Below are 25266 nucleotides of genomic sequence, written 5' to 3' on the forward strand. Positions count from 1 at the left end.
TGGTGTCTCACTACTTACTTAGTAATTGTTAACTGCGTTTACCCCGCTATAACGTATTGATCTAGCGTCTGTCATGTTGTAACGAAAGAGTTACAATAAATAAATAATTCCATATTATTATATGTATATACAACCGTTTAACTGCCACTTATTCAACTTAAACAAAACTCAAAAATACATCTTCACAAAAATGAACTGTTCAGAGTCTCAGCAGTGTTTACTTTTTAACGTTTCAAAACGCAGCGAATGATGTAAGAGTTTGCTTTTGATCTCGCTGAACTGGACCGTCGTTGGACGTGGGCGTAAAAATATCCAACAATTTGAGTCACTGAACTTTTAGATCATGCATGCTTTATGACACACCTGTACCGTACAAAATTCTCTACGTCTGATTCGATGAGGCGTTATTCGTTAATTAAAGAAGACTGCGAGTCCTATTTAATCGCCCACGTTAGTTTTTAACAAATTACTGTCCATGGTAATGGACGACCAGTGACGGTTTGTCCGTCGACGAGGAACATGACGAGTATTGCTATAATAATCATCACACATGTACATATTAAAACTATGAACAATCAATGAATTCATTTGTATTTATATCATTTTCATATATTTTTTCAGAAATCGAAGAATTTAATTCGCAAACGTCCGAGCTTGGACGCCGCTTTGGGTATAAATCCAAATCCAGGAAGTCCAGGATGCAACAATGGACCCAGACAGTTTGTCATGGAGGCACCCTGTTTAATGGCACCGGCTCCAGTGGCAAATCATCTCACTCCGAACTCGAATTCATCTCCGACTTCGGCTAATTCGACGCCCACTCAAGATAGACATTTATTCCTCTTCACGGACCTCCTCCTAGTCGCTAAATCGAGAGGAAATAATTCCTTCAAATTGAAGGTATATACTACATTCTTAAATGGAGCTCATATTATGTATTGATTGATTTGCAATAATATATATTTAATATATTATTTTTAGGAAGCAGTTCGTCTTTCAGAGGTGTGGGTTTCTTCAGGAAACACAGATACAACCTTCTTGTTAGGATGGGCTGGCAGCACTACTCTGACCACGTATGTTTTGACGTATCCAACACAAGCAGCTAGAGACTCATGGTTCAGAAAGATTCAGAATGCTCTCAACAATCAACTTGCGTTCGAGCCAAAGACTACGAACGTTCAAATATTGTATAAGGACAACGCAAACGCCATAGAATTTGTAAGTTACATTAATAACACTTATAATAATAATGCTTCTATGCATTTCCTTTACATAAATAATAACACTTTAAAAAAAATATTTGCCACAAAGATACAAAAAAATATACACATTGATTATTAAAAAGATATAAAGTTTGTCGTTTTATTAATTTAGAGACCACTTTTCTTGAATTTTTTTTTGTTGCTCATTATATCTTATTCATTTCAGAGTAAAACGTTGTCAATCACTCCCGAAATGACAACAGCTTTGGTTATACGGCAAGCGTTGCAACTTGTACAAGGAGGCGTTAGTCCCGAAGGTAATCCGACTTGGGGACCGGCTAGAGATTTCTGTCTCTGGGCCAGAACTTCAAGAGACTCGGCTCCTCTGCCACTTATTGGATGCGAAAGACCTCATGCCATTCAAGTAATTTAACGACAATCATAAAAATCCTAATCCTACTTAGATAATAAATACTAATCATTGATTAATTAACAGATGTCAAGAATACGACAAACTCTTTCGAATGAAGAAGGATTTGATTTGGAGCACGTCAATTCAAAAAACAATCCGTGCGGAATGGTATTCGACTTGAGAAAAATTAACAGGAGTGTGATTAAAACGTAAGTGCTATAATACGATGAGAAGTTGCTTTATATAAAATAATTGATTATTAATTGTATATTTATTTTATAGTCGAACGCCGCTTAAATTATTTAGACGTTCGTCAGGCCGTCTCTTTGGAATATCGCTTGTCCGATTGTGTCCCAATGGAGCTCTACCGGCAGCTGTTTTGACAATGTTGAGGGTACTTCATCGCAGAGGTCCTCAAACACAAGGAATATTCCGTAAGAGTGCCAATGCTAAAGCGCTCAAACATCTGCGTGAAAAGGTTAGTATTATAATACAATCAATTTTTTATTATTGAATAATAAAAATGTGTATTTATATTATTTTTATGTATTATTTAGGTGGATAATGCTGGAGCTGCAGGTGGAAGATGCGCTGAACTTGATAGTGCGCCCGTTCTGTTAGTCGCATCATTGTTGAAAGATTTTCTAAGAAGTTTGCCTCAACCGCTGATGTGTGACTCCTTATACGCAAACTGGATATCTATCTTAAGTATGTATTTTAATATTTAAAAATAAATTATGTAACAAATATGGATGGAACTAATGTAATGTTATTATTTTCCAGCTCTGAATACGACAGAGAAAACTGCATCAATGAGATCGTTGCTGCTGAAGCTACCCAAGGCACATTATAATTTATTATCACACTTTGTGGCTTTACTCCAAGCAATTGCTCGCAAAACTTCGATCAATCTGATGTGCCCGATGAACTTAGCCGTCTGCGTTGGACCCAGTCTTCTCTGGCCGACCATTCCTTGTGACACTGCCCCAAAAGCAGTTCCAGCTTTGATCGAACTCTTAATTATAAACGCTGAAGTACTCTTCGGACCGCATCTTCACAACATATTCGGGAAAGGCAGTCCTGAACCTTCAGCGAGCTTATCCCTCGACTCCGGTGCCGAAGAAAGTGATAGCCTACATTCAGTCGGACTTTCGCTAGATTCACTCGATCTAACGTGCACTCGTAAAGAAAAGCTTTCGCTCAGTCGCGACTCCGGTCTTACGTTATCAGAAGACGATTCGAACAGCAACGGCGGAAACAGCCCAGCTCCAAGAAATGGACAAACAAATCAAATACTTCCACAAACGGGCATACAGACACATCAAGCGCAAAGAGTATACGCCAAGTGCTACAATACTGACACACAAAATGGTTTACCAAATCCGTCAATTGGAAACTATGATGTAGTCAAAAATAAGAATATTTTCGTTAAAACTGCTGATGTTGATTTATATGCTCAGAAATACGCACATGAAAAGATTTATGGAACGAACCCTGACGTTCAAAAGACTATTGAAAATCAACAAAAGATCTATGATTCTATCGCAGCACAAAATCGATACAATACAAACTTTCATGACTCGCAAGGTATTTATGGTACTTCACAGAATCATATTCAAAACAACCATCTGACTCCGAAAAATCATCCTAACGGTTTGCTAAATCAGTCTTCGCCGTCTAAATTTCTTACGGGATACGAGCCAGAGAAGCCTCCGAGGTTAGGTATCAATCGGGCTAATAGAAATGCTAAAGTGTACAGTGTACACATCGAGAATACGATCGAACAACGGCCACCGCCTAATAGAGTATTTTGTCGAGCGAAGAGTTCCGACGATTTATTAGAAAAACGTACTGAAAAAGGCGAACGTAATCCATATGCTTTACGAGGCAGTCAAGAAAACATCTACGGAAACTTAACGTATGAAAACAGACCTCAGCAGATAAAATCGAAAATTCAAAGGAATCCGAATATGTTAGACTCTTGTAAATTGGAGCCTCCTCTACAGAGTTACTCGAGAGTGTACGGAGGATGGGAACAAAGAGTATTAAACTATACAAACTCTAATCATCGACAAAATAATGTTGGTTATGCAAACGATACTTTTGTAAAGTCTCAAAAGATTAATAATAATGAAAATGTTTATGAAGTGACTCCGACGTCGCATCCTGCTTCTAACAGTATACATGTGAAACAAGAATGTGAAAATACTCCTACGTCGGCTACGTTTACAAGGAGAGATTGGACAAGACAAGCGTCGAGAACGAAGAGCTTAGATGTTTCTGGTGTTGACATAGACTCTTATCAAGACGAAGACGCTGATGAAAACATGCATTACATTGCAAATAATTCTAATGAATTCAATCATAGAAACTGCAATAACTCAACAACTTGTCAATGCAATATGCGTAGCATAGATCCAGCTCATGCGTGTTCCAAAAAGTGTCAAATATTGTCAAATGTTAATAATGAAAATGTTGATTTATCCCATAGAAGTTTCCAACACTCTAAAATTAGTAGTCCAAAACAAATTGCTACGCCCGAGTTTAAGAAAAATTCTATAATTCCTAAAGTAAACTCCCGTAAAGCCGGACATAGCTCCAAATACGAGAAAAGCAATCAGAGTAATAAATTAGTTCATTCCAAATCTTTAGCCAACATAGTATTGCACAGCGACTCTAGTAGCAGTGACACGCTATACCAATCGACAAATTATCTAAAACAAAATTCACCAGCTAGCAGCAATAACTCGTTTACGAATAACTACAACAACAATTATACTGATGAAATATACACTGTCAGTAGAAAAAAGAACGATCTTGATATTTTCTGCGAAAACATTTACGGAAGAATGGGCAGCCGAGACGGAATATATTCATCCGATATATATACGGCGAAACCGACTTCTATCGGATCTTATAACTCCGATATTGCCAATGAAAAAAATCAACCCAGCAAGAGAAACGCAATCATGGCACCTCCAGTCCCACCTAGAAAAGTATATCACAATACTGCTTTAAAAAACTTACCTCCTGTACATTTAATCGGCGACGAAAACAAAACGAGATCAAAGTCTGTACCGTCTGTGTATCAAGAACAAATTCAAGAAACTAAAACTCATCCGTCGAGCGAAAGCAAATCCACCGCCGGTGTTCGTGCACCCATCACAAGTTACCATATAGGAAATTCTAATGAAAAATTTATTCTAGCCCTCGAAGATTCTGGTACCGACACAGAATCTGAATCTTATGTTTAATTGTATATTATTGTTGCGTAATTATGTATTATTATTTTTAATTTGTAACTATTAAACGCTGTAATTTGTATTGAGAAAAATATTTACAATCATGACATTATCTTTACTTTTTTATTATTATAAATGATGTATTATGTGATTATTTTTTAATATAATTATCGCCATATCATTTTTCAAAGATACTATAATAATTTATATGTAAAATGTTATCTATTAAAAAAAATATATTTTTAGAAATCGTGTTACATTAAATGATTGCATGTAATATCTTTATTGAATTGATTCATTGTTAATATTCAAAGTGTCATTAAAAAATAGTATTGTACATAATATAATTAGATTATTAATATACATGCATATTTTAAATAAAATATATTTTTTATTTTGAAAAAAATGTTGTTTCTTTACATTGATTAATAATTAGTTGTACTTTTAAAGAGAAGTAGAACTTTAATGTGGTAAGTATAAAACAATATGCAAATAATTAAAAAAGTATGAATTAAAAATAAATTCAATAATTTTTACTATAATAATTTAAAATTTAATCAATAATTTTAGTTAGCCTTGGAAAAGCAGACTCGTTTATCAACAAAAAGCATATATAGATACTTGAGTCATCATTTTTTATGATAATATATTTTAACAGTTAAAAACATTAGCTTTTGTAATCAATGAACATTACGGTTTTAAATATATAATGAACGGTATATGAATGACAAATATAATTTATACCTTATTAAAAATCACTTCATCAAACTATTTTTATTATAATAAGCTAGCTACTTTTCTTTAACTTTTCATAAAAATCCTATTCATCTTTTGGTAATTCAAGTTTTTAATTGTGGGGATGAGATGCCCGTAAACCAGGGTGCTAGGACTTTGTAGCGCGAATCGAGCAGCGTTGCACGTGGAAGTAGGGCACTTAAGCTATCTAGTAGCACTAGTTAGTGCTTCTATGACTATATTAAAAATAATATATTTAATCTGCTCTAAAATAAGTCGTTATTGTTTCAATGAAAGATCGTTTTAAATTATTTAATAGGTAGCATTCTAGAACCAAGATTTTTTTGACAATATAAAATAACGTGATGAATGGAGGACAAACAAATCATTGACAAGACATTAAAGCAGTATAATTAAAGATAAAGCAGAAATTGTTATCTTTAAATATGGCTTGCATTGAATCTAAATAATAATAGCTCCGTTGGCTATAGTTACTTAAACTTTTATGATTCGAGAAAAATATATAGTTTTTTTAATAATATTGCTCAATCTGGACCAAGTTTATTATTTTAGAAGATCATAACAAAAATGTAATATTATAATATTTAAATTGGCCCTAGCACGGAACGATGGCCATGTCCGTCGGAAGTCAGGTAAGTAACTTGACGGAAAGTGACAGTCGTATTGTCAAACATGGCTGCGAGTGTCGAGCGCGGTCCGGCTGTGTCCGTGGCGACTTGCTTCGGAGCCGGTGGTGGATACCACTGCGGATACTGCAAAGGATCCAAAGGATTGAAATCCCATAATCACAGTAATTCTTATTTTATCTCATTTTTCGTATCGAATTATATTCTGATTGAATGGTTTCCGCCTTTCTCAGGTATGATTACAAAGAGTCTTACTATCGACGATTACCAGCTTTTGGTCGACAGGGGATGGCGTAGGTGCGGTACGAATTGCTACAAACCGACAATGGACCAAACGTGCTGTCCATCCTACACAATAAGGTTGACAAATTGTGCAATTAATTATTATACAAATAGTTATACGATTATTTATGTATTAGGTGCGACATCACCGAGTTCAAACCGACGAAATCACAGAAGAAAGTGATCAAAAAGCTTAACAAATACTTGTCTAGTAACGAAACTATAGAAAACGCTGATTCCGACGGAGAAGATGAAGGTATCGCATATTTTTATTTTCGACATTTCTTAATAATCAGTATAAAAAAATATCATTCTTTCCTTATCTTAATGATATAAATATCCAATTTTTTTTTTTCAAAGACGAGATAACTCAATTCTAATGTAAAATTGTATGCAATCTTTAATTGGATCTAAGGCGTTAAATACCGGAGTATATTTTTGAATTACTTAATATAGGTATTATTGATTTTCCGACAATACTAAGAAAATAAGATTTATGTATGCAAGAGTTTTGTACCATTTTTAATTTTATTATGTGATTTTGCTAATCAATAACATCGTGAAACGTGAAAACGGTACTCAGATTTTTTCGTTTCTTCTGTTACCAATTAATTAAAATAATAATAATGTCAATACCGGTAATACCTGTATTTGCTGTTTTTATCTCTAGTACTAATATTAACACTAAATTAATTTGCTTTCTTGCGCTTCATGGGGTTAACAACGACCGTTGTTAGGATTTATTTGAAGTCATCACAAACAACGATATGTCGATTACGAGTGCAAAGGGTTAGGGAACGATTCAACAAATTTGTGGTGTAATTCATTATAGCAAACTTTTTTTTTAATGAAAATTTAATGAATTGCCATTTTATTGTCTTATGAATATACATAAATACAGATGAAACAGTTTATAGTTGAGATATGTATTTTAAAGTTAGAGTCTGAAATTTATTGTTAATTTCAGCAGAGATGCCATGTGCATCAAAAGTACAAGATACAGTCAAGAAAAGTACTCCATGTTCTACCAAAAAAGGTTTATATTTACTTTATACTATTCATTAAAACTTACTACTTATTTAGTTTATTTTAAATTAAATCTTATTGAAGTTTTAAAGAATGAAACTGTAAGTGAGCCTAAAAAATGCATCGAAAGAGAGACCAAAGCATCGAAAGGTTTGTAATAATGTTTGTGTTCTAATTATTTTTTAATAAATAAATGTAAATTAATTTATTTTGTTTAGGTAAAGGCCCAGATCCAAATAAAGTACCTTGCAAAAAGGCAAAATTAATAAGGCTCGAAAAAAGGGAAGCCAAATTAAAATCTAAAGGTATTGAAGCTTCTTCGAGTGATAAAATCAAATCACAGGAAAATCAAGTCGACGACTTTCTGAACAACTTACCGAGCGATATTGTTAAAAAGCTGGAGGTAAATATTATCCGTATATATATTATGTAGATGGATTCCTTTCATTTTATCAGTGCAATTGATTTTAGATAAAGTTAGTAAGATCGTCTCGTTCAAACCCTGAATGGGATAACAACTTAGAATCAATTTCCCACGATTTGTACGCCAAATATCAAATAGCCGTGCACGGTGATACGGAAGAAAAATGTTGTAGAAGTCAATTTCTCCGTTTCTTAGTTCAAACCCCACTTCAGGTTCATATTTATAATTAAATATGTTTCAAGTTAAACTTTGTGTGATTGATTCCATTGCACTGTTAAATGAAAAGGTTATAAATGCTACTTAATTCTATTAAAAAAAAATAATTGTCAATCATTACTAACAGATTAAGATAATAAGCACACGCAGCGATGAAATGAAGCAGTCGTTAGAAGAATCTATGAATCTGTATAGTAAATATCAGGATATTATCCACGACGATAAACCAAACGATAAAAATGAGTTTATTGAGTTTTTGGTAGAATCTTCGCTAAAGGTGGGAGGCATTGGAAAAAATCACACAAATGAATTAACATGATAATTTAATGCGTTTAAAAATATTTAGAAATGAAACTATAATATATTTCATATGAAAAATTTCAGCACGAGACTCGAAATGGAGTTGAATACGGTTCGTTCCACCAGCAGTATTGGTTAAACGATGAGTTGATTGCAGTCGGAGTGATAGACATATTACCTAAATGCGTATCATCTGTGTATTTCTTTTACAATCCAGTTTATTGTAAATTCACAATCGGAACTTACGGTGCATTGAGGTTTGTTTGATTCTGCATTCATTTGCAATTCAATTTTAAAGTATAGCTTTATATTTTATCTTATTTCAGAGAAATCGGGTTTACGAGGAGCCTGCAGAAAATTTGTCCCGAAATAAAATACTATTACATGGGCTTTTATATCCATTCTTGTGTGAAAATGAGATATAAAGGAAATTATGCTCCTTCGTATTTATTGTGTCCGGAAACGTATGAATGGTTTCCGCTCGATAGTTGTGTTAAAAAACTAGATCAAAGTCAGTATTCTAGACTAAACGACGATCTTGATGCGGTTGATGCAGATTATTTTGCTGATCATATGATAAATGATATTCCGATGATGTTTGAATCGAGGACTCAAAATGTTGTATTGTTGAAGAATTTTAAAAGGCGGTTTCCCAGTAACGTACTTATGTCGGCGTTCTTCCCAAAATTGGAACAAATGTTAATACAATTTGGAAAGCTTGTCGGAAGAGTTGGCGCTCAGAGGATCGTCAATTATTTTGATTTTTAAATATGTATTATTAATAATTTAATTTATTTACTTATTAATTTTATAGCTTCTATATCACATAAAATTAAGTGTAATATTTATATATATCGCTTAATATCTTTGCTATAAACAGAAAAATAGCAGTTTCTATTTACGCCCAGAGGAATTGGATCACTGAACAAACTGAACATGCTTAGCTTTTAATCCTTTATTTTTCATTATATGTATTGATCTAACTTGCTTAGCTTTAGCAAATCTCAGTAATAGTGCATTTATACCTCTTGTGTTACCTGAAGCTCTTTCCTCCTATCGCCCTTTTAAGCGGTGTCTGGCTTCAAAACTGACTATGAACAATGCGATGTGCTGATTCATGACTTATCTCCAGAAATGATGTTATTTCTTGAACCGTATGCGGCTATAACTTCTAGCCCACTCATACACTTGCTGAAATGACAAACATGCATCACCATACTGTACCTTCATTAGTCGATAATTAGTGCATGCTGCAAGTGCGGCGACTATTTGAAGGTACTACTAAACCTTCGTGTTGCATGCCTGATTGGTATTATATGCAACACTGCTGCCAATTTACTGGACAATGGAGCATGTTTTGAATTTTTATCGCTCTTCGACTCACCTTTCTATTGCTCTTTTACTTTGGGCCTAATTTTACGTAACTCCAGTACTCCAGGGTTGATATTGAAATTTAATTGCCATTATATGTGAATTTTATATAAATTAATTTAAAATTATTTTACAATGGAAATCCATGTATAATGGTAAAATATATCTTTTGATAGTAAAACTAATTTATGCAAAAAAAAAGTATTTACCGTTGCTTCAATGATATGTTATCAACTGTAACAATTGCATAAATTAATTTAGTTTTAATGTAGTACTTTAGAAGTGCACATTTAAACCAGAACCGCTAATACTGAATATCGAACTGTATTGTCAGTATTTTTATAATGTAGTATTAGAGTAGTTTTAATTAATTTTAATTGTATGGTGTTTCTTGCTCTCTTTGGATTATACAAAGTAATGAAAAATTGTAAATTAATAATTAAAAAATGTAATTATTTGAAATAACATTCAATAATCTTGTTAATTAGAATTGATTTATAATTAGAAAATGGTGACGTGCTTAAGAGTAATGCACTTATACTGATCATACATTTATTGTACCAAAAATATATGTAATTATTTTTACTATACTATTTTTTAACTTTTATCCAAACTTGAAAAGTTGTTATACTACTTGATATAATAAAAAAAATATTCATAGTTAATTTTTTATTTAAAATTATTTACCATATATAGATTTAAATGCAATATAATGATAATTATATTTGTATATACACATAATCATACTTATAATAATTAATAAAATTATTATATCCCTATAATCTTATTTTTATAATATCACAATATTAAATTTGTATAAAATACTTTTTAGTTTCGTATAACGTCTCCATTTTTCGATTGAGGCGTCTCAGTTTTCGGCTTTTCGCAATTATCTTCATCTACTTTTATCTCATTCCATTCTTGTGTATTACCGCTGCCGAATATCATGAATATTATGCCCGTTAATATGTAAACGCTGGCTCCAATGCAAAATATATATCTCCACTCTTCGATTCCATTCTAAAAATACATATGCATTAATTTTTGATAGAATCTAGAAATATATGTTAATAATTTACCTTTTCTTTGGTATAATGCGCGGTTATCATCGGCGTAATGAAACCTGCGGTTCCTCCGATACTATTGGCTATGCTATACAACGTCCCGACGAAATTTGGAGATAAATCTTGATGATTTTGAAGATTAGTCAATGTGGCGGCACCGTTCATTCCTAAAGATGCAGTCAGAATAACGACGCTCAAAACGGCATCGCAACCCGTAAATCCGAGAGCAATCAGTAACAATCCAGGAATTATGTGAGCTATTAAATATATTTTTATATTTATATATTATCTTATATAATTGATTTCTTTATTTACACTTACAGAACAATACGAAGCTCTTCCTTATACAAGTCACCGTGATCTTTTCCTTCTTTCGAATAACATCGCCGACCGATCCGAAAATGAAACCCATAAAGACTCGAACCAAGTATGGCAAACTAGCTATGAATCCGCCTTTCACAATTTTAAAACCGAGCACTTGAGTTATGTATTTTGGTCCGCTCGTCAATTGGAAGAATAGACCCCAAATGTTTCCAAAATGTAATACGGTAAACGCCCAAAACGGTATCGATAAGAAGATCTTCTTTAATGGTGGGAAGGGCTGAAAATTATACATAATTTATTATATAATATTATTTTATTATTTTTTTACAATATACCTTTTTCTTTGCATTTCTATCTCCTATCCGTTCCATTATATAAGATCTTTCTGTTGGATCAATTCTAGGATGATCCAATGGACTATCGCTCACGATCAATTGCCATAAAATGCTCCACAGTACTGTTATTATTCCAGGAATATAGAATGCCATCTTCCAACCCAGAGCGTCAATGATCAATCCACACAACGACCAAGTTATAACGGTTCCAAAGGTACCCCCTAATAAAGCGCCGATGAATTTACCTTTCTCTTCAGGCGGCGCCCAACTGGCTACGATGCAATGTAGAGATGGATATAAAAACCCCTAAAATATGATAAACGTCAGTCATTTATAAATTAGAAATAAATCAAATCACTCACTCCTAGTCCACCGATCAGCACTCTGGTAGCTAAAACTGCTTCAAAACCCAAAACTGCAGCCGGAGGCGTCAAAAGGGTGATAACTCCAGATAAAAATGAAGTCACTCCCACTGTTATCTTAGGTCCTACCGCTTCGGCGATAGTTCCAGCAAACAAAGAAGTGACCACGTTTCCCCAAAAATAGGCACCCAAAAGTAATCCTTGTTGCTTTACACTCCAATTGTATTTTTCATCATTCTAAAATTTTCCCAAACGAATAATTAATATAAATATTCATCCATATAGAACACTGAGTAGCTATTCTAATATTCATTGTTACTTTTTACATTTTAATGGAATAAATAATACTTTTATGTAATCTATGTTGATTTTTCAATGAGCACACTAGTTTAAAATAGAGAATTTATCATACAATTAAATTAACGACCAGTATTATTATAGTAATTACTATAGTGTAATTTATTTGCCTTAGAATTGGCAGATTGTTATCTTTATATATACATGGTTATCATGCACCATTTAGATTAATTTTATAATGAATCATTAATTACAAAAAGGGCGCTTTTTGTAATTAATGCCAACTCAGCTTTAACATTGGATAAGTAATTTTATTATATATTTATTAAAATTATGCCATTTTAACATATATATATATATATATATATATGGATTTTTAGAGGTTCGCGAGTATTCATATTTTTTAAATCTCGGGATTCATCGCGATTTTCGCCTAATTTATTTCTATATTTCGGATGCGAGGATTCAGCCATGATCACGAATTATCCGTAACTGAGTTACGGATAATTCGTGATCATGGCTGGAGCACCGCAGCCGAAATATAGAAAGAAAGTAAGTGAAAATCGCGATGAAATATATATATATTTATAAAAAAAGGGCTTTCATATCACACAAAGTCTAATCTCCGACTTCAGTCACAAGATCGAATCAAAAACGTTGCAACTAGAAAATCTGCATGAAAGAGATAAGATTGAGACTTCGCCCATGATGATGACCCCAACATCAAAGGTCGAAAAATCGTCTAAACGTCTAGAGGAAATAAGAAAAGCTTAGATACGATGGCGAAGTCCGTTCATATTCTCAGAAGTTTGAATTTACCCGATGATGTCTGCCACATCGCAATCGAAACTTCGATATTTTTATTTAATTTTTAAGCTAGATAATATTATATTATACTTTAGTTTTAACTGTAACTTTTTGCTTTATAAATTTATTTCAAAATTAAAGTAGTAGAAGAATTTGATTAAAAGTAATTCTCTATATAGACCATAGACTTCTGGGATGTGTTTTTGTATGTATTTTACATATAAATTAAAATGTAAAGATACGAATTGATTTGAACTAAAAAATAATATGATAATTTGATTTATGAGACATTTCAGATCAATTTGCTTATTTCTGGACTAAGTATAAACGCAAAATTTATATTTCACGGGTGATTTATGATTTTCTCACATAATATTTATTATAAAAATACTTACATTTATAACTTTTGCTTCAACTTCAACATGAAAATCATCTAAAGATTGATTTAAGTTCATCTCAGGAATTATCAATGAGCATTCAGTAGATGTACTAAAAAATAAATAAAATATATTTTGTGTATATTTGCTTAAATTTGTAATGTGCTTAATTAAGTGTAAGTAAATAAAATGACTACTTTTGTTACAACATTCTGATACATAATATACTATGAAATCCTCATATCTCTAAAAGATCAAGTCTAAAAATCACTAAAAAAATGTGCAATTCATTAGAATGGTGAAAATTTTGCTTTTGAATGTGAACATGAGATTACATTTATGACCATTGATATATTATTTTAAAGCAGTTTTTATATAAATTTATATAAAATTTAATTTAAGACATCTCCATGTACATAGACCAGTATTTTAAAATCAGGCAAATTTTACACTATATTTTAAAGTTGCTAACAAGTAATTAAAGACTAGCGGTTGTTTATGTAATTAGAGATTACTTTCAGGAATTTATTTACATAACGTCACTAATTAATAAATCGTTTAATTTATACTTTATTTTTATCATAATTACTAAAATTTAAATAATATTTCATATATCATCAATTCGTAAATATGTTGATATTAGATATTAATTCTTAACTAAAATTTTGTTAAATATATCAATAATGTACCTGTTGCTCGTAGATTTTTCTGCTACTTCGACCATCTCCAATATATTTAAACTCATGTTGACTCTTAACATATAAGTCACCCAACATGCTGTGAAAATCATCACAGCAATGTTGAACCTCGTCGGAATGGCTCCTGTAATAAAAAAATACGATTAAATAACAACGATTCGAAGAAAAGCATAATCAAACATTTCCCTTTTCTCCATCACAATAATTAACTTCATTCATTGCGGTTTAACCGCTAACATCTATATAACATAATTGAAAGAAAGTATTTCTATTTATATGCAAGTCTGCGATTTATACCGTAAATTGTCTCTGACATTAGTTCACGTATACATATGTATGTATATTAAGTATAATACCTTTCCCACTTGACATGAATGCAATATGTTCTGCTTTGGCGTCGAAATGAGAGAATAATGAGACTTGGCTAAAGTATAATTACTATTTATACGTCAAATATTGAATAATTAGTTAAACAAGAATGTGAGTTATCTGAAGAAATTACTGCAATGAATTTGGATCTATTGATACTGTCATAATTATGTGGGAAAAATCAACAAAGTTCTAGTCGATTCTTTCAGTTCTTAGAAACGTTTAATTTTAAGTATATCTAAATACAATTTAATTAAATAAATAGATTTAATAATTAATTTATGGCGATCATTGAAAACTGAATGTAATGTTGTCAGTTATTTTTATCAAAATACACTGTTTTTGTTATGAAAATTATTATATTAGTAAGCATGTTATTGCCATGTCTCTATCGATAAAAAGATAAATAACTAAAACACTATTCCCGTACCACTATATTAAATAAGAAAATTATAATCATTAAATTTGATCAGTATATTTATAGTCTGAAGCACAATTTAAATAGTAGACTTAAAATCTAATGTGATATTGTAATTCTTATATTCGAAAAGTAGTTTAGAAGGCTTTGCTCGCAACAAGGTTGTGTTTAATATGGTCGAGGTTAGTACAATGATCTGTATTTTCTTTACTGCCGCTGAAATGAATCGCTAAGTTGTTGACGTATCGTAATTTTATGATGAGAAATTGAGTGGATGGCCATCCATTATCATTGATGAGCTCAATCGTTTTAATTGGCGTTTATTTAATTATTACTAAGAGAACATATAAGAAACATATTTTTTTGTTTTGGTAATGTGTGTTAATTAAAATGTTATGTTATCTCCATTACGAATTGTATTGTATGTGCTCATTATACGTGTACTTAACCTATAATTAACAGCGACTTCTTATTTGCAGAGCTGTTATACATGATATGGTCAATGAAAGATTAGCATATCAAAAACTTTGCGCGCGTTAGGTGCCAAAAAATAGAGCAGTATCGACATTTTCAATAATAAAATTTGTTCTCATGTGATTTTGTAATCCAAATATCCTACGTATTTAAAATCCCTGACATCGATGAGAAAAAACAAATATTGAAATTTATTAATCTCTACTGCCATGTTTCATATTTATGATGATAATATTTATAAAATTTTGCGCCTATTTAAATTGAAAATGTTCTCGTGCGTTTTAGAATTTAATACTTCATATTTTAGCAAAAAAATACATTTATGACTATATATACCATTGTGCAAAATGGTCAACACTAATTTATATATGATTATACCTAATTTTCGAACAATGTATGATTAACTGATACAGTAGCATGACTATTTCAGATAGACATGATGGCATTATTCTGTCGTGTTTGAAACATCGTCAATTGAAGACACGAAGGTTGAAAATGTGGACAATTTAGCAAAGCCAAGGTTTCCGAAGAGGTCGACATTGAAATATTGTGTTAATTTTATGTTTTCAAATATAAAGTATTCGTTTGGCTAAAAATGGCGCTACAATGTTTATTTTCTAAATAACAGACTAAGAATTTGGCATAGTGGAATTGGTTAACGAAGTTTATTAGTTAGTATGAATAAGTAAAATTAACAATAGTATTGACAATAATAATTAATGGCAAATTTTATGAAAATAAGTCTAATTATATATTTATGACGTATTAAAGTTAGATTTATTTTAATTGCGTTTTCTATGAATGTGTAACGATCGTGAAAACCTAATGATACTCTGATTTAACAACGTTAACTGATAAGATTTGGTAGTTGATACGCGTTACAAACATTGTCTGTAGAATAACAAGCACTTAGTGAAGACGACAAGCAATTAAGCATAACAAATTTTTTACATACGTACATGGTAAGCATAAATTCTCGGTAATTTTTTTAATTGCTATTTTCACAGTTATTTTCAATGGTGAGTCTTACATTGTAATTATAATCAGGAAGGTAGTTATTTACTTACAACAAATAAAACAGAAGAATGTACATATTTATTTTAAAAGAATATATTATATTAAAGATGTCCTTTTTATTTATGTTTTCTTGTATATATATTACTTAAATATTTAATTTGTTTTTTATACCGGCATAAAATATTTAATGTTGCTCAGGTATTTGAAACGAGGATTTTGCAGAACTTAAGGACACAACCTTGTTCCTATTGCCAATGTTAAAATTTAGTATTGACTGCTGGCTTTATTTCGATAAGACCAATGTCATACACTTGATTGTTTAACAATGTAAAAAAAATATTGCGTAACGACACGGAGAAAGTTATTTGCAAAAATTACTATTCGTAGGTTTGGTAGACGTTTCGACATACATACTAAAAAATAATACACGTGGACTATCGTTACACAATATACATTTTAATAGTTGATAGAAGCATTGCGATAGATTAAATTTTCTCTCACTTTTTGGCTTAATGACAGCTTTACAAAGACACTATCTGAAAAATATATATATCTCAACTATTTGTAACCAAAACCATTTGTATAAGGCAGTGGCGTAGCTATGGGGGGGGCGGAGGGGGCGGGCCGCCCCGGGTGGCACTTGCTTGGGGGCGACATATTCGCGATGGAATCGTCTAGTGTGGTTCTTAACCCTGAATAAACCAAAATTTACGTAAATCTACGAATAGCAAGAGCTTAACAATAATCGATTTATTATTTTAAGAAATGCTGATTTTATGACCCTGCAAAAAATGTATGGGGGAGGCAGCAATTTTAAGGATTGCCCCGGGCGGCACACACGGTATAAGGTTAATTTAGGCAACCAATGTGTGTGTAAAATTATATATATTATAGAATCACGTCTTAACTAATATTCATTTTTAAATGTTGCTTTGGGTACCATGTTACCAAATATAGATATCAATGAGAAAATCATATTATTTGTATATAAATTATTAAGTGCATTGTCATTATTATTATCTTAATTTGTAAGTATGTATTAACTTACAACGTTTGGGAATAGTAGTAATGTATAACAACATTATTGATAAAAAATAGTTTTTCATCCTTTACTCCCAAAAAAATCTATAAAATATTTTCATGAGAAAATCATCTTATTTAGGTATGAATTATTATAATTACATCGTCACTACTACTATATAATGTTTTAAGTAATAACTTATTTATATGAGAATAGTATTAATGTACAACAAAAATATTTTTAGAATTAGTATGTCTTTCTTTAACAACTTTAATTAATTGCATTTTTAATATAATTAATAAACAAGGTACAATAAAAAAATATTTGACTGTCTTAAAAATGCTTTTTAAATTAAAATTAATGTTATTATGAAGATGTAGAAAGTTTATTCATAATTGTAATTACTTTATCTTTATCTAATTCACGACAAGATTTTGATGTACATTGTAATTAAACACATCAAAACTATATTGTACTATAAAATCACTACCATAATTTATTTTTTAATTTCAGAAGCGTTCATTATAAAAAAATATAGCACATACAATATTTTTGGTGCAATTTATTTGTATTTGAGTAAAAAAAAATTCTACACATAAGACAACTTAAACACAAATAAAAGTAATATTATAGCAGTCACCTTGAATATGTTATTGATATATATTAGATAAATAATATAATGCAAAGATACATCGCAATTCTGAGAAAATGATTCAAAATTCTAATGAAAAACGAATCATCAAATACTTTTTATTTTTATCAATTATATATTATTTAATAATAAAATTCTCTACGATATTATTATCCCGGTATTTACACGCGACGTCAGCTCGTTGAACTATTTAGAAAGGGAAACATGTTTATTATCGAAAGTTTGTACTATTAATAAATGTAATAAACTATACATCACAAATGAGAAGTGCATTTATAATAAAACCGTGGCGCCGCTAAGTCAATCTTTTCTTTTCGATTTGCAAATGTAATATGTACTTTCTCACGCTATAAAAGCTCGCTAACGGTACGAAAAGCGCTGCAATAAATTTATTTATTTTATATTATATGGACGATGTTTATTGCAGATTTGCAGCATTTTTATTGACCCATCCGTTTACGGAGTAAGAAGCTTTTGTTACGAAAATCTCAACATGTGGGCATGTTCAAGGATTTTCTATATGGGAATCTAGTAATTTTTATGTTTTAAAATTTGCTTATAAGTAAATGATTTATAAAAAAATTAATTCAATTCTTTATTAATTTGTATCAGAAACATCCTTAGAATTAATTTTTGATATTTGCATTTTTCAGATTGTTTTACATTAATCTAAATCAATTTTTACAACCATATATATTATTATATGAATAGTGTGTTTTAGGATGCTTAATGACAGTTAACAAAAAAATTAAATAAAGCCTCTATAGATCAATTTTATACTCAATTTGCCTTCGAGAATATTTATAGCACAAAATTAGTACATATTATATTTCTATAATACTGTGTTGCAATAATATATACGAAACAATTATCCTTTTAATATTTATCAACTTTAATTTTAATATCTAAAGCTAATTTAATTTATGCTATTTTATAATTTGAAGAACTTAAAAACCTTTATTTGAGTTAAGTTTCTTATCTTTATATTTTTTTAAATAAATTTGTATTATGTACTTTATTTTTTTAACGTTATTACTTGATAAAGCATTGCATATATGTACAAATATGTTCTATTAATAGCACTTTTAATAAATTGGTGTGAAGATATATTTATAAGTATTATTTATGTTTATTTAATACCTACATGAGTAAAGAATTGTGACAAAAGTTAATTACTGCAATGTATCATTGACAAATTTTGTGCAGCTATTTTAAAAATCACTATTCCTAATTCGTCTTGCAAAAAACCGCATAAATATATTATTTATATTATTAATACTATTCCAAATAAATAATGAACTATACATCATTAGAAAGTATAAATTAAACAAAGATAATTTACTAACAAACCTTCGAGTTAAATCGTCATATTATTACACACAAAAGCCAAACGTAATCAATGACTGATTTTCATTAATCACTGTTACCAAAACTTCTATAAGTAATATACATCTATATGTCCGTCGAAGCAAAAGCATCGTTTTACTAAATAAGTTTCGATTGCCACAATCCTATTCGAGATTGTGGCAATCGAAAATTAACAACAATGACTACGTTTATAGAGAGTCACACTGGAGACATTTCTGATTCTATCGAATGCGAAAATTGAATAGCAAAATTGCATCTCAAGTAGAAAATTATATTTCTCTTGCAGATCAAATACATTTATTTATAACAATAAGACATAATATCAGTAAATAATAATCAAAATTGGGCTATAAACTATTTACATTTTGGGTTGCAATTCATGCAAAAAACATTTCACTACGAGAAGAACTTAAGCAACTACTTTATCTATTGTGTAAGTGGTTATGAATTCAATTCCTGTAGAAACTTATTTATTTCGATGTTCTTTATTTTTTTGCTGTCAAGACAAAGCTGTTTTTGTTATAAATGAGTGCCACATTTTTGAATCAGACCATGTATAATTGTTGTCCTTGTAACCTCGTTTAGTATGAAAAAATGAACAATATATTACGGACGTCATAACTGGACCAGGATCGACGTAAAGAGGGAAGCGGTTGCTTGCTCCACTTGATTACGAGTCCGTATGAACTCTCGTGTGTGCAAGTTAAGTGGTAGTGGGAGTTATTGCTAGTGTTGTCGGTCATAGTTCATTATATACGTTTGACCAGCTTGAGGGAAATTTCGCTTTTTTTGTCCAATTATGAAGGTTTGTGGGGTGTAATTAGATTTGTTATAATCCACCTAGCCGTTAAAGTTTGAACAGGTTGCGATGCGGCAACCTAAAAATGTGATTTTCTTTGTTAATATATACATTTGCACTTGTAGAAGACCCCGAACGGCCGCTACGCTGCATTTAGCTAATCCCTTTGGATTTATAAATGTTACTAAGATGCACAATAGTACTTGTCGGACAATGGTATAACAAGTTGCCTGACGTAAAAAAGAAAATGGAATTAATTTATGGCGCTTTTAACGCGTAAGAAGTTTTTTAATTACGGTCCACTTCAATAAAGACTTTGGAACTGTCACGATATATTCGAGTATCTATATTGGTTAAGAACTATAACAATGATTCTATTCCACTTGTGGTTCAAGGTTTAACTAAAGAGTGTGTTATTATTATTATTTTGATGTATTATGTCTGTGTATTTTGAGTAAAAACCATCATGACGCAATGGGAAAAGCTCTTAATTGATGATTGTTAGATTTGTAATAAATAAATAAATATGAATAATGAACAACACATTTACAAATTTACACTCAAAACGAGCGAATTTTTTTTTATACTAAAAAACGAATTCGATTAGTAAATTTAACGTGGAATTTAATATATTTTCTAAAACGTTTATATAATGTTTTAGAAAAAATTGGTAACTTTGCGAAATGAATAACATTAAGATTATCATATCATAAAATGAAAAGCTTAGAAGAAAGTCTACTGAGAAAATATTACAAACGATATTCGGTAATTAAATATACAGAGTCCAAGATATGTCTAACATATTTATTTTTAGATTAACTTATAATGCTTTTATATACCCCTTAATTTTTCAATGCATTTGTTGGAACTAAGCTTTCTTATTTCCGGCTTTTTTTCAGGCACCCAACGCGCGAGTTTACGCGGAAAATTGGGTAATTTATCTTACACTACTCTTATTTAATCGTAAAAGTAAATGAATAGAAAAACATTCCTTTTTAAAGCAATATTCAAACCATTTGTAATAAAAAGCTATGCATAATTATACTAAATTAATGGATTAGAATTTTTATCTACAAATTGAAAAATTCAAATAAAAAATTTACATAATTTAAACTACAGTTTTTTTAGCTATGTTTAATCTGTATGTTATCTACATAAAAATTAATTTGCATAATATACAATATATTAAATATTGAGGCTATATTAAATTGCTGTTTCCATGTCATCAAAATACGCCTTCTTAAGGCTTCTAAAATTTTACGATTTTTCACTGCTCTTCCTTGACCGATATATGGATCCTCCGAATTTAACCCGCTATAACCTCTCGCAACACCTACACAAATTGCGTTACATTCGTCGTCGTAAATATTTTGCGAAATGCATGAAGAATTAACTCTCTATTTGTATATAGCGAAATTGTGCTAAGGAGCTCCGGGTCATTCCAATTAGCGTGATCGTAAATTATGGAAAGTCGGCTCAGATAAAATCGATCTGTATAAATCGCAATGCAGAACAACGCTCATCTCTATGTAGAATAGTAATTTTAATAATGAGATAGAAGGTGACACAAAAATATGACTCGTCACTACATTTTTTGTACAATAAGATCACACATTTTCGGTTTGGAAGACTTTCAAAATCATTTTTTAATGTTTGACTATAGATATAATAGTTACAAAAAACTATGATGCAGTGTATATTGCAGTTATTATGTTTTTTCAGCTTCATTTTTTGCTAATATCAATTTTATCATTATTGCGGCTTTATGTGACGCATTGTTGCATGCAATATTTCGCTAGAATAAAGTGTATTATTTGATCTTTTTGTCAAAAATAAAAGTAAGCTAATAAAAATACTTTCTAAACCATAAAAGTATCTGAGAAATCAATATGCATATCCAATGTTTTGTCAGTCAATATATCGATGATCAAAGATCGATGTCTACAGTCTGGTTATTTTAAGAATGAATTACTGCAGCGTATGGTACCTTATCTTATATCAAATATGACTATAATATTTCATTAGATTTAGATCAAATATTATATCCATATATTATATTTACGTTAATAATGTCTATTTGTCAATAGTGGGTTGATTGCTTAAAAACATGTGCAGTCTGAACCGATGACATGGAGCAATTGATTCGTGACTTGTGAGTGCTCAATTTACACATATCAAATATGTATAAAAAAATATCACTTGAATATAATTTTAATTATAATTTGAGACAAACTTTTCAAAAACATAGAACTTTAATAATCTGTATTTTTATGCAGTAATTTGTGGTAAAATTAAAACAAATATTAGATTTTTACCTTTTAAGCACAGGGGACAGTCATTTCGGGTTTATTCAAAGAGGGTCAAAAGTTGGCAAGTTTATGGTTGTTTTTTTTTAATATTTCAATTGCATTAAAATTTATAGTATTATATTAAATGACATACATTTACTGGGCAAATACAAGGGGGTCCCTGTTTAGAATCCACGTCAAAAGCAATAAAATCGTACCGCCGCTCCGTTATATAACATATTAAGACTTTTTATAACAATATTGTCTTTGAATGAAGCATATCTAAACCGAATTTTGACCAATAGAAAAGCGCGAAAAACAATTATCACTTCTCAGAAGTCAAAAATCTACGTCAAAGGCAGTAGTGGGAACGCTCGTCGCCGAGCGTTCTCACTACAACGTAGCCGACATGATTTTATTGCTTTTGGCGTGGATTTTTGACTTCTGAGAAGTGATAATTGTTAATGATCTTACAATAATATGTTATTTTTTATAAAAATACAAGGCTCAGATAATTTGGATTTCTCAATGTACTGCTTAAATTTAATTTTCTGTTATTATATCACCTGAAAAGTAATTAAAAATTTATTTTTTGACAAAAATTAAACAATTGTTTTATATTTATTCTTTAAGCATCTGAATGTATATTTCGGATTTATCATATAAGACGTGATACACTCTAAGATTAACCAGAGTATGTATTTAAATTAACTCAAATTTTATTTTAAGATAAATATTTTTTTTAAATTGTGAATTTAATCAGTAACAAGCATTTTTTGCTTTAAATTAAAACTGAACTACACTTTTACCTCTTTATAAATCGCATTGTCATATTTTGAACACAAGGTAGAAAGCTGCGAATAAATCTGCTTTCTCCTTCTAATGATCAAAAACTATCTATACACTTACATATCATTATAATCATTTACCTAATAGAAAACATATAGTAGCAAAGCAAACATCTTTAAATATGATTTAAAGTTTATAAAATAAAAATATGAATATTTCTTTATACTAGCATTGTAAAAATATTTTTTCTGAATATTGAAGAATAAAACATTTGTTAATTAGACTATTTAAAATCTTATGAACTATTGAAGACTAAAATATCATTTTTGCTATATCAAAGTAGTATATTTAATTAACCTTATTATTTTACTATAATATATTATTTATTTTATATTTGGTACACTACATAATAAAGTAAAGTAATACCATCGGCAAAAAGCACCGTAGCAACAAGAAAAAATATATACATTTGCATCACGTATAATGAAAGTATATCGCGTTTAATACAGTATTCATCGAATATTTTTTAACTGTGCAAAAAATACAGTCGACAAAAACCTGTTGAATAACAGTACAGTCGGATAATTTCTAAAAATGTTCCGCTGAGCGATTTTACGATTGTATCGTACCTAATTGAAAACATTAAAGAAAAAACTTTAATTACCATATCATCAATTATAATGCGGAAAGTGATCTTCTATACACGTTTATTTCAGATTAAGATAAAGTATATAAGAACAATATATAAATTAATACTTGATGACAGTTACATTTGCATTTTAAATAGTCGTGCGCGAATATATGATGCTTACAGCTTAAAAGATAGAAATTTGTGTATATTAGTAAATTATCATAAGCTTTGAAATACCTAAATTAAAAAATATGTAAATGAAGCGAGGACGTCAATCTTATCATATTTACTCAGCGTGAACAATTAAAATATGTCAAGTACTGAACAATATTTAAAGTAGTCTCATGGTAATTTATGATACGTACAAATTAGTGTTTAATTTATTAAATTCACTAATAATTCAATAGAGAATTAAGTAAATATTTAAAAGCGAAAGTTTATTTATCATAAGCATTACTCGGATAATTATAAAAAAATATATTTTTTAGGACCATACTATCTTAACGCTTAGCACTTGAATAAATAATATAAATCATATCAGAAATAATTATATTTATTAATATTTATATAATATATTAAAAATATTATTAATATAAAAATTTTAAATACATAAAATATTTTACCAATTGATAAAAGAGTAAGTAAATAATAAATCACAAAATAAAGTTCAAAGAAATACCTGTTAATCTATTCAGTGTCGTTGTGAGAAGCATCTTGATTTATATCACTATCACTTAATTTATTATTTATTATATTAAACTTATTTTATTGTTATATTTGTAGCTTGTCAGATCATTAGTTGTTCATTTTTTTGTAATAAATTATTATGGAGTCAAAGCTCTTTCAGCTTCTCTTCGCTTCGATGTTATTTCAACGACTGATCATAAACACCATGTCGCGTAGTGAGTATAAAAAATATTTATTATATTACACACGTAGTACACAATATTGTAAACGTTTGTCACAATTTCACCTGAGCAGTCGGCAGGTAAAAAAAAGTTTGCAACAAGTGACCACGTTATATACGTGAGCGAATTTCGCAACGTTAACCAATCACAAACGACGAGACAGATCATTGGTAGCGAATTACCGTGAAAAAATACAATAATAATATAAATAAACAAATGAAAAAATATGAAAGATTAACATATCAATTACGTGAATTAAGACAAGTTTTAAAAAATAATAAAGCATTTTATTTTGAGATTAATTTTTAAAACACATCTTAATTTATTATTCACCATGGTTATTTTTATAAAGAATAGTTCTGGACACTTATTGTTAACCGTTAAACGTTTTTTAAAATGATTGTTTCGTTT

General features: G+C 30.1%; 3 protein-coding genes across 19 annotated transcripts in view; 2 read left to right on the forward strand and 1 right to left on the reverse strand.

The window, feature by feature from the left end:
• Window positions 1-4968, forward strand: part of LOC148227172 (uncharacterized) — a 252069-nt gene extending 247101 nt beyond the window's left edge. For all 9 annotated transcript variants that reach the window (XR_015812021.1, XM_088202500.1, XM_088202495.1 and 6 more), the window contains 7 exons: window positions 622-900; window positions 982-1218; window positions 1429-1626; window positions 1699-1823; window positions 1897-2092; window positions 2172-2322; window positions 2398-4968. Coding sequence is in view for 8 of the 9 variants with exons in the window: in XM_088202500.1 (XP_088058626.1) it covers window positions 622-900; window positions 982-1218; window positions 1429-1626; window positions 1699-1823; window positions 1897-2092; window positions 2172-2322; window positions 2398-4868 (3657 nt within the window). In the remaining variant the exon portion in view is untranslated. The remainder of the gene's footprint in view (window positions 1-621; window positions 901-981; window positions 1219-1428; window positions 1627-1698; window positions 1824-1896; window positions 2093-2171; window positions 2323-2397) is intronic.
• Window positions 4969-6235: 1267 nt separating this feature from the next.
• On the forward strand, window positions 6236-10515 carry Ate1 (arginyltransferase 1). Of its 8 annotated transcripts, none has more exons than XM_088201069.1 (9): window positions 6236-6402; window positions 6472-6598; window positions 6658-6776; window positions 7488-7556; window positions 7631-7696; window positions 7765-7949; window positions 8018-8182; window positions 8571-8743; window positions 8813-10515. In XM_088201069.1, the coding sequence occupies exons 1-9, from the start codon at window positions 6285-6287 to the stop codon at window positions 9252-9254; spliced, it is 1464 nt and encodes a 487-aa protein (XP_088057195.1). In that variant the 5' UTR covers window positions 6236-6284; the 3' UTR covers window positions 9255-10515. The 8 variants fall into 8 exon arrangements, 6 of the variants coding, with proteins under 6 accessions (XP_088057195.1, XP_088057199.1, XP_088057197.1 ...); XM_088201073.1 differs by lacking the exon at window positions 8018-8182 and adding an exon at window positions 8314-8463 and having other exon boundaries at window positions 7491-7556; XM_088201071.1 differs by lacking the exon at window positions 8018-8182 and adding an exon at window positions 8314-8463 and having other exon boundaries at window positions 8813-9400.
• On the reverse strand, window positions 10512-24826 carry LOC148227175 (sialin). Of its 2 annotated transcripts, none has more exons than XM_088201067.1 (8): window positions 24627-24826; window positions 14113-14245; window positions 13442-13535; window positions 11943-12179; window positions 11581-11886; window positions 11243-11522; window positions 10937-11178; window positions 10512-10877 (listed from the first exon to the last, which is right to left on the reverse strand). In XM_088201067.1, the coding sequence occupies exons 1-8, from the start codon at window positions 24658-24660 to the stop codon at window positions 10686-10688; spliced, it is 1518 nt and encodes a 505-aa protein (XP_088057193.1). In that variant the 5' UTR covers window positions 24661-24826; the 3' UTR covers window positions 10512-10685. The 2 variants fall into 2 exon arrangements, with proteins under 2 accessions (XP_088057193.1, XP_088057194.1); XM_088201068.1 differs by lacking the exon at window positions 24627-24826 and adding an exon at window positions 14478-14508.
• Between the last annotated feature and the right edge of the window lie 440 nt (window positions 24827-25266).

Source organism: Plectrocnemia conspersa, unplaced genomic scaffold (genome assembly GCF_051122295.1).
Source record: "Plectrocnemia conspersa isolate PC_06_02 unplaced genomic scaffold, ASM5112229v1 ptg000013l, whole genome shotgun sequence".
NCBI classification, from domain to species: Eukaryota; Metazoa; Arthropoda; class Insecta; order Trichoptera; family Polycentropodidae; genus Plectrocnemia; species Plectrocnemia conspersa.

Excerpts from the sequence above, each read along its gene's own strand:
- Ate1 (XM_088201069.1), top strand. The coding sequence starts at position 6,285 with ATGGCTGCGAGTGTCGAGCGCGGTCCGGCTGTGTCCGTGGCGACTTGC. Across the intron at positions 7,697-7,764 it reads AGAGACCAAAGCATCGAAAG|GTAAAGGCCCAGATCCAAAT; the intron begins GTTTGTAATAAT and ends TATTTTGTTTAG. Across the intron at positions 7,950-8,017 it reads ATATTGTTAAAAAGCTGGAG|ATAAAGTTAGTAAGATCGTC; the intron begins GTAAATATTATC and ends AATTGATTTTAG.
- LOC148227175 (XM_088201067.1), bottom strand. The coding sequence starts at position 24,660 with ATGCTTCTCACAACGACACTGAATAGATTAACAG. Across the intron at positions 14,246-24,626 it reads GACACTGAATAGATTAACAG|GAGCCATTCCGACGAGGTTC; the intron begins GTATTTCTTTGA and ends TTTTTATTACAG. Across the intron at positions 11,523-11,580 it reads ATAGAAATGCAAAGAAAAAG|CCCTTCCCACCATTAAAGAA; the intron begins GTATATTGTAAA and ends TATAATTTTCAG.